This window comes from Alosa pseudoharengus, unplaced genomic scaffold (genome assembly GCF_046254945.1).
Source record: "Alosa pseudoharengus isolate Yale_2024_CS ecotype anadromous, Long Island Sound unplaced genomic scaffold, YU_APseudo_1.1 YU_APseudo_1.1_scf_5, whole genome shotgun sequence".
NCBI lineage: Eukaryota > Metazoa > Chordata > Actinopteri > Clupeiformes > Clupeidae > Alosa > Alosa pseudoharengus.
In genome coordinates this window covers 31,533,050-31,543,049 of record NW_027468837.1, presented here as the reverse complement: position 1 = coordinate 31,543,049, position 10,000 = coordinate 31,533,050, and the positions used below count along the sequence as shown (strand labels likewise).

General features: G+C 44.4%; 1 protein-coding gene across 2 annotated transcripts in view; it reads right to left on the bottom strand.

Annotated features, from left to right (window-relative positions):
* The window catches only part of cpne5b (copine Vb), a 172,149-nt gene that overhangs the window by 39,533 nt on the left and 122,616 nt on the right, over positions 1–10,000 (bottom strand). For both annotated transcript variants that reach the window (XM_076268230.1, XM_076268231.1), the window contains 3 exons: positions 7,843–7,884; positions 6,596–6,671; positions 333–386 (listed from right to left, as the gene is read on the bottom strand). In XM_076268230.1, the coding sequence (XP_076124345.1) occupies positions 333–386; positions 6,596–6,671; positions 7,843–7,884 (172 nt within the window). The remainder of the gene's footprint in view (positions 1–332; positions 387–6,595; positions 6,672–7,842; positions 7,885–10,000) is intronic.

The window sequence follows — 10,000 nt, the reverse complement described above, 5'->3', positions numbered from 1 at the left end:
GAGCAAATGAGAGAGAGAGAAAGGGAGGGAGAGAGAGAGGGAGGGGGAGAGAGAGAGAGAGGAAGAGGGAGAGAGAGCGAGCGAGAGAGAGAGAGAGCGAGAGAGTAGGAGAGCGAGAGAGTGGGAGAGACCGAGAGAGAGAGGGTCTTTGTGACTTCAGTATAAAGAGAGGAAGAGGTGTGTATGACTGTCATGCACAGAGAGGAAGATGAGTCTGTGTGTGTGTGTGTGTGTGTGTGCGTGTGTGTGTGCGTGTGTGTGTGTGTGTGTGTGTGTGTGACTGTGGCATTGGTGTCGTGGGAACCTATTAGTGTGTGTCAGCAGAAACTCACCGTTCCCGAGTTCACATACTTCTTCTTCTTCATCTTCTTCTTAGCATTGATCACCTGCAGGAGACATGAGGATTGGGAGACACGTCACGTCACGTCACATCACAACACACACTCCTGACACCCAGGCCTTGAAATAACCAACACGAGCAGTACGTCTCTTTTTCTTTCTAACTAAACAGAATGGACACGTCTCGTTCCATTACAGCATGAAAAGCACAGAGAAGAAAGCAGATTACAAATATGTTTGGGTCCTAGTTTTCACAGCTTTGAGGAAAGTCCAGGGAGAGAGAGAGAGAGCTCTGTGCCATGTGAGGTAAAAAAAAGCACAGAGCAGGTCCTCCCAGTAATCAGACTTTCTGTAGCCTTTCCCAGTCAGTTGGACTTCAAAAGTTTTCCTATCAGCTCTTCTCAACAGTTTGCCTGACTCTCTTCTCTTCTGGTCATTTGTCCAACTCTCTTCTCGTCTATCTAACTCTGCTCTCCTCCTCCCTCCTCTCCTCTGGTCATTTCTCCTCCCTTCTCCTCTCCGCATACCCTCCCCTCCTCTTGTCATCTAACTTGGCTCTCCATCTCACTCTCTCTTCCTCTCTCCTCCTCCTCCTCTTCTCTCTTCTTTTCTCCTCCTCTCTCCTATCTGTGGCCCCTGTGGGCACCTGCCTCCATTGAGGGAATGAGTGATGTGAGGGGGTGGAGATGCACACATGCACACACACACACACACTCACGGACACACACACTCACAGACACACACACTCACAGACACACACACACACACACATACACACACACACACACACACACACACACACACACACACACACACACACACACACACACACACACACACACACACACACACACACACACACACACACACAAGTGAGTTTACACACGGGTGAGTTTATCCTCACAAGTCCATCCTATTGACAAACAAGAAGCACATAGATTGATAGGCCACAGGGCACTGTGTGTGTGTGTTTTTTACACACACACACACACACACAGAGATGGGAGGGAGGGTGTGAGATGGATAGGGGGAGAAAGGGGGAGAAGAATGAGTAGTTGTGAGAAAGGAAGTAAGAAAGAGTGGAAACACAGAGAGACAGAAAGCAGGAATGAAAGAGATGGACAGATAAAATAAAGAAGGAAGAGAAAGCAAGACCAAGCTGGAGAAAGGTACAAAGAGAGAGAGACAAATCAAGAAAGAGAGAGAGAGAGAGAGAGGGAGCAAAGTGCTGATACGTGTGAGGTTGAGACAGGAAACTGTATGACTTCCAGAGGGGTGATCCTTCACTCTGACCTGCATTCACTGACACCCTCAACCTTTCCCTACATGTAGCCTGTTACTGCGCCCTCATCCATCACCCTGCCTGCAGTGATACATATGACTGGGTCAGAGAGGAACCCAAAGCAATGTATTTGTCATCACCAAGCCCCAATGGCAGTGTGGATCTGCTCCTGTCAATCAAACTCCAGTTTTCTCTCTCTCTCTCTCACACACACACACACACACACACACAACCTGACCGTCAGGTCAACTGATCTGCTGCCGAATGTTTCCCTCAACGGGATCATACTGTGTGGTGTGTGATTAGTCTAATAATTCATGATGATCAATAGCTAAGATGCAGGCGAGAAAAAATATACACTTGTAGGGGAGATATGTATTACACTATCAACAGACACACACAAACACACACACTTCTAGGGTAGATAGCTGATCTCGACTTTATTCTACAGCATTGCCCCTTAGTCATTACACTAGCAACACACACACACACACACACACACACACACACACACTTATGGGGGAGATATCTGATCTCGACTTTATTCTACAGAATTGCCCATTACACTATCAATAGCCTCTTCGTCCCCTTAGAACAGGGGTGGGCAACTAATTTCCCCAAGGGGCCACATGACAAACTGGGACTGTTGAGGAGGGCCGGACCCAAAATACCAAACTCAAGTCTGAACTCAATTCTGTTCAATTCTATTCTGTTCTTGTATAACATTAAGTAAATCGTTTTTGATTACTACTCGTAAGAACGGATGAAAATGTGAGGGAGACCAAGGAAAAACAGCAATAGGCTATTTAATCTATGTCCAGTATTTATTCATCATTCTCGAAAATGATTTTTTGACATTGACATTTTTTTTTTCAGTTTTCAAAGACTGATATAAAAAAGTACTACAATATCTATATAATTAGGCTAGGCCATGAAAATGTGAAGGAGTCACACAACCATAGGCCTGTGCCACCATTTCATCAACACTCAGCAATATTTCATCATTAAATCATTACCATCATTAAATTAACTCTATGCAGAATTAGACTATGAAAATGTGGAGCAGACAATAGTAGGCTGTCATTAGTTAATCAACATGCACAAAGAAAACTATTTTAAAAATGTAGGCTATGTTTTTGCTTTAACTTTATGCACAAAACTGTGATTGGTCAACTCGCCCTGTGTGTTGAGCCGGCTGCTTCAAGCAACCTGTGGGTAGTAGCATCATACTAGTTCGCTAACATAAGCTTTGCAAATAAACTCATATTTTGGTTACAGTGACGGGGTTATCCAAATGTAAACTGTCTATCTGCCAGTAACGTTTTGAAATTAACACTTCGTATCACCAACAAACAGCAGGAGTTCGTTCTGACAACCTTTGCGGTGGTGAGCGACGCAGACATAAGAGACACAAAACTTTGAAAGGTTTACGCCGACTTAAAGGCAACTGCATTGTGTCGACGCAGAAGCATAAATTCTATTCACCAGCACATCAGTGAGGGTGTTTACATCGTATGCATCCACGCACAAATGTATGGGCGTACAAATAGCAGTCGCTTTCAAAATAAAAGCAACGATATTGATTTGCGTGCATTATCTCTATGCTAGGCTCTTGACTATTGTTCTTTCACGGACCTTACGCGGGCCGGTCAGGGAAAGCCCACGGGCCGGATGTGGCCCGCGGGCCGTATGTTGCCCATGTATGCCTTAGAATTATAGGGTTCTATCTACGTTCTGAGTAGTTCTGAGATATTGAGCTTCAAAGTTTTAGAATTCCATAGAGTTATACTGATAAGTGGAACTAACCTCTTCAGATATAATGTCCTAATCACCTCATCTTCTTATGGTGTCACAGAATAAGAATATGTCAATAACTCAATTTTGACAAAAATGTCAGATAGAACCTTATAATTCTAAGGGGACGTCTTCCATTGAGTTAAAGGCCAAATGCAGCCTGAACACTATTGATGCGGGGATTACACAATATGGATCTCACACAACATAACAGATGGCGATTGGAAAGCACTCCGATCCTTTTATAGATCTACAGGCTTCATCCATCTTTTTTTATTTATCGAGAAAAATCTGTCTGGCAGATAGATGTCCAAGTCCCAATTTGTCTTATCACTTTAGCACTTTCGCTTTCTTTTTTCAGTAAGCATGGAACTATAATACCACTCTACACAGACATCCTACGCAGAGAGTAGACAAAGGCCTTTTAAATCCGTCTGGCTGAATGTCAAACGCACGAAAATAGTTCCACAGGCTTGGAACGAGCAGCTTGGACTAGCAGCCTTAATGAGACAGAGGAAACATATAGGCCTGCAGTTTCGGGCACAAGTGACAGATCCTAAAGAGGGCCGGCCAGTTTGTGTGTGTGTGTGTGTGTGTGTGTGTGTGTGTGTGTGTGTGTGTGTGTGTGTGTCTCTGTGTGTGTGTGTTTTCAATTCCTAGCTTCCACTATTGTACCCCTGAGTAAGGGATTTAACCACATACACAAACACACACACACACACTCCAGACAACATGTGTTGCCTCTGAATAGATCAATAGTTAATCAGACCTTGTGGCTCATGATGTACCTCTGGCTCACCTAGCATACAGAGTAGCTCACTAGGCTAAATCCCTAATCTACCCAGATAGCAAAATCAGCTTAGCAGATAGCGGACCGCTCTTTGAATTTAACTTGTAACAAATATTAAGAAAAGTCAATAAAATGATATGTGGGATATAACTGAACAAACGAAAAAAGATTTTAGACCAATAGTTGAAAAATATTGGGCAATTTATCTGCAACCCGCCAGCGGACCGCCAGAGAACCGATGAGCAAAATGCCAGCGAACTGCCAGCTATGCCCCCAGTGGACCGACAGTATTCCGCCAGCCTCTTGCTATCTGAGTACAGAGTAGTTCACTAGGCTAAATCCCTAGCCTAGCATACAGAGTAGCTCACTAGGCTAAACCCCTAACCTAGCATACAGAGTAGCTCACTAGGCTAAACCCCTAACCTAGCATACAGAGTAGTTTACTAGGCTAAATCCCTAACCTAGCACACAGAGTAGTTTGCTGTAGGCTAAAACCCTAACCTAGCACACAGAGTAGTTTGCTGTAGGCTAAAACCCTAATCTAACATACAGAGTAGTTTGCTGTAGCTAAAATGCTGTCGTACCACACAGAGAAGTTCGCTGTAGGTAAAACCCAGAGTAAAACCCTATCGTACCACACAGAGTAGTTTGCTGTAGGCTAAAACCCTATCCCTTGCTACGTGCTTGTGTGTGTGTGCATATGGCTGTGTGCATGATGTGTGTGTATGTCAATTTGTCTCCTATAGAGCCTGACCGATATGGGATTTTGAGGGTTTGAGTTTTTCAAAAACTGATTTTTTAACTTGTTTGATGGGATTTCCTGTATTCTGGTGCATTCTGGGGATGGCCAATACTAAATTCAATCAGATTTATAGCCTACATCCTGATTTGTTGATATTGAGGCAATGATTTCATGCAAAGGCTTGGGCTTCAGGGCCCCCTGACCCCTTGGGCCCCTGGGCCTGGGCCCCGTAGTCCCGTGCAGTAATCCATCCCTGGACAAAAAATATAGTGCCGTGTACAGTAGACAGTGGTAAACAGTTGTTTTCAGAAGGTGGTTTAGAGTAGTATAAATTAAATATAAGTATGTGCAGTGTATTAGCAGTAACCCTATAAGATCAGAATAAATATGGCTATGTAATATGAACAATGTATGAATAACATGTACAGATATGTGCCATGTAGTGGTAAGAACAATATAGATATATGCAGTGTGTGGTTCAGTATTCGATTTTCAGACTGTCAGACTGAATTTACGAACACTCCTTTAATCTGTAACTCAGCACACAGAGTAGTTTGCTAAAGGCTAAAACCTAACCTAGCATACAAAGTAGTAGAGATGCTAAATGTGGGTTTGTACTCTTATATTAAGCTTACTCAAAATTTCTGATGTAGCGATGTAAGCAATGTTAAAGTTTAGTCTCTTAAGTCCTTGAGTATATATTACTATATGTATCATAATCAATGTGATAGTAACCGTTTAAAGTTTTTAACCACTTAAAAGTAGTCAGTGAACTTAGACATGTAGAGGTGATACGTTTCCCACACTTTTCAAATAGCTTATTAAAATATACAGTGTGTGCTAGGCTACCTCACTCCCCCAGAACACAGAGAATGGCAGAGTTGGCTAGTAGCCTATACTGGGTTACTTCAGCTCAGCAATCGCCTTCCCTAATCCTTTTCCCATACCACTCCTAACAGGGCTGCAGGGTTTATGGGCAGGTGATCATTATTACTGAAAGCTAACATTACACACACACACACACACACACACACACACATGAACACAAATACTTTTCACACACAGACGCTGGGAAGCAGGGGCATTAACGGGAAAGCCATTCTCAGTCTAACGCCAGGGGAGGAAAAAGCTAAACATAAAAAACAAACAAAGACTAAATAACCGAATCATCGATGCATGGAATAATTTGACTGTCCCTCCGAGACCTGCAAGACGTTTCCTTCAAGCCCTGAAATAAGGCGGCACTGCAGCGGGTCTAAATGATCAAATAGGCCTGTGTGTGTGTGTGTGTGTGTGTGTGTGTGTGTGTGTGTGTGTGTGTGTGTGAGTGTGAGTGTGTGACAGTGTGTGTGTACGTGTGTGGGTGTATTTGTGTGAGTGTGTGTGTGTGAGAGTGTGTGCGTGTGTGTGTGTGTGTGTGAGAGAGAGAGTGTGTGCACTGAAAGCAGATGACATTAGTGCTAAAGATCAATGCTATGTTGTCAAGAGAGAAGGTCACACTTACACACACAAATCACGACATTCAAGGCACGGCCTTCAGATTTTATAGAACATGAAGTATTTAAACAGACACACACACACACACACACACACACACACACACACACACACACACACATACACACATACAGCATCCAGGGCTCCTCACCTCATAGACGTTGAACTGGCTTTGACCTCTGGCTAGCTCCCGGTAGCTGGTGGTAAACTCGCCAATAAAGTCGTGACTGCAACACAATTGGTTCAAATGAGCTTCAGCTTTTTGCATGAATATTATGCAGAGTCCAAAACTAAAAAATAATTAGTTTAAGTATGTCATCTGCATTTGTATGGTTTTGGTCAGTGTCAACCAGCTGGATTCTGCCCTAGAAGGGTGGTGTTGCCCTCTGTGAGGTCATGCCACTATGTTGCCCTCTGAGTCCGATAGAGCACACAGTCTTAACCAATGCCAAGCTTGTTGGCAGAGTTGAGAGCAATAACTGGTGGTATTTTACTAATTCACTCTGTAATGAGACATTCATAACCATGGCATTAATATCTTATGGTGGAGCCTATATCCTGTCTATGTGTGTGTGTGTGTGTGTGTGTGTGTGTGTGTGTGTGTGTGTGTGTGGATGTGTGTGTGGACAAAAGGTTGCTTTTGACATAGTACAATGAAGAAAACCGATGCTCTGAATATTGATTCAGCTGTCTTTAATTTCTCTAATTGACTCATTTAACCGCAATTTGGATTACACCTGCTTTTAACTGGCGCAAGTTTTTCACCGCAATACAGACGTGCGCTGTTTTCATACATATGGCGGAATACCTACAATCGCTATTAGCACTTCTCCTCCCCTGTGTTTGTGCGATACTCTCACTTTTCCCTGACCCTCCTATGAATGCATATGCATGACACGAAAAAGCGCAAATACTGTAGCCATTCGCAGCTCCCACGATAGGCAGTCTGCGCTTTTTTCCTCAGTGCGGCCTGTTTGTACATACCTCTCCATGTTTTTACGTGCACGTTGCAAATCAAATACGCCTAAAGAACTTTAGTACATCTAGCCCTCTGTTTCAGTGTTTGCGTGTGGACAGAAAAACTTTTTTCAGGTCTCGGATTGGCCAACATCGCCGTCTGTTTGATTGATGTGTTTTTGGCAGTCTTCAGTAGCTGTTTTTGTGTATCTGTGTAGATGAAATTAATTTGCAATACGAAGGAGGAAACATTTCCGTTTTTTAATAATAACGGGCTACTAGTGGACATGGCCTTAGTGTGTGTGTGTGTGTGTTAATATGTGTGTGTGCGAGTGCATGTGTGTGTATGTGTGTGTGTGTGTGTGTGTGTGTGTTAATATGTGTGTGTGCGAGTGCATGTGTGTGTGTGTGTGTGTGTGTAAGCACACTGGCCCTTCTCACCTGCCGTCTCTGTCCCAGTCGTACACCTCCACCTTAATCGTCCTGAAAGACAGAGACAGACAGGATGAGGAAGTAGAAAAACAGTCAGTGCGGCGTACCGCTGCATTTAAAACCTTTGTTTACAAGATTGCTACACTTTTGAAACGATTTGGTAATACCAAACATACATTCAGTACCAATTTAAGTTTAATTTCACTGCTAGTTACGCCCCTGCTGGGAGTCGTAAGTCAATTAACCTTTTCCAGACCCACTCCCAATTGTACATTTGTGAAGGTCTGGGTGTTCCCAGGCGCACACACACACACACAAACACACACACACACACACACACACACACACACACACACACACACACACACACACACACACACACACACAGGCACCACTTTATCCATGTGCCGTAATTTGCTCCTCATTGCTAAGGTGTATATAGAGTCATCAGTTACCAGCAGGCAAACAAACACTGCTCCCAGCTGAGAGGGTTGTGACAGGTCTGTGTGTTTATATTTGTGTGTGTGTGTGGGGGGGGGGGGGGGGGTGTTTGTGTGCCTCTGTGTGTGTGTGTACGTCTGTGTGTATGTGTGCTCAGGGGACTATGTCAAGAGCATGTGTGTACTGTAAGTTTGAGTTTGAGTGCGTGTGTGTGTGAATGCTGGAGAGAGAGAGAGTGTGTGTGTATATATGTGCTCAAGGGCCTATGACGTGTGTGTGTGTTTGAGAGTGTATGCGTGTGTTTGGGTGTTTGAGAGAGAGAGAGAGAGAGAGAGAGAGTGTTTGAGTGTTTCAGAGAGTGTGTGTGTGTATGCATGTGCTCAAGGCCCTGTGGCAGGTGTCTGCCTTGCCACAACACTCTGCGCGTCGACACAACATCAAATCCACAACAAGGTGAGCAGAAGTGCTAATGACACGGTGAGTTAATGAAGAGGAAAAACACTCCTCTCTGATGAGTTCATTAGCAGCAGCGCGGAGATGGAGCGGTGTTAGAGAGAGAGAGGGAGAGAGAGAGGGAGAGAGAGAGAGAGAGAGAGAGAGGGAGGGAGGGAGCAAGAGAGAGGGAAGAGAGAGAGAGAGAGGGATGAGAGACAGAGAGAGGGAGATTAAGAAGTTCCTCTTCATCAGTGTTGCAGTACTCCACCCTTAATGAAGACTATAATCAAGATGAGGAGTCTGAGAGAGGGGGGTTGAAGAGAAAGAGAGAGGGGGGAGGTGAAGAGAGAGAAGAGAGAGAGAGAGAGAGAGACTGGCTCACGGAGACATTGTGCACCGGTGTCTGTCCTGTTAAGTTCATGAAACAGAAACTTTTCCACCACAGAGGTTTTTTTTTTTTTTTTTGTCTGTTTTGAACACATGAACCTGCATTGTTTGCATCAGAAACTCAGCATCTTACAAAAGTCTGCGCCTGCTGCACCGAAATACAACAAGCTCCTCTCTCACAGGGGAACACTGGCTCCCAAAAATACCCAACCTCTCAGGAAGCAGAACCAGAGTACAGGGTGTGTGTGCGGGGGGGGGGGGGGGGGGTATGTGTGTTTGTGTGTGTGTGTGTGTGTGTACATGTGTATGTGGTGTATGGAAGCATATTTGTGGGTGGGTTCTTTCCTTTGGTGCGTGTCTAGATTGGGGGGAGTCCCTGAAAGATTTGATCTGTGTGTGTGTGTTTGTGTGTGTGTGTATGTGTGTGTGTATGTGTGTGTGTGTGTCTTTGAGCAGCATTCCCCTCACCTGAGCGATCAGATAGCTGACAGAAACAGAGCCCTGCATCAATCCACAGATTGCCCTGGGGGTCCCATCAATCACCCGTCACACACACACACATACACACACACAGCTCGAAATAGTCCTCCCACCCCCGCCTCAGCCAAGGGAGGGGGAGATATGAGGGAGAAGCTGAGAGATGAAGAGAGCTACAGTGGGATGAAGAGAGAGAGAGATTGGGGGAAGGGGGAGAAATATAAAAAATAAGTGATAGATATAGAGAGAGATATAGAGAGAGGTGGGCATATGAGGGAAAGAGAGAGAGAGAGAAGATGAAGAAAAAAAGAAGAAGAAGAAATGAAGAGAGAGATGATGAGAGAGAGAGAGAGAGAGAGATGGAGAAATTCAGTTGGGCATCAGAGGGAGTAAAAAAAGAAGAGAGAGAGAGAGGGATGAAGGCTTG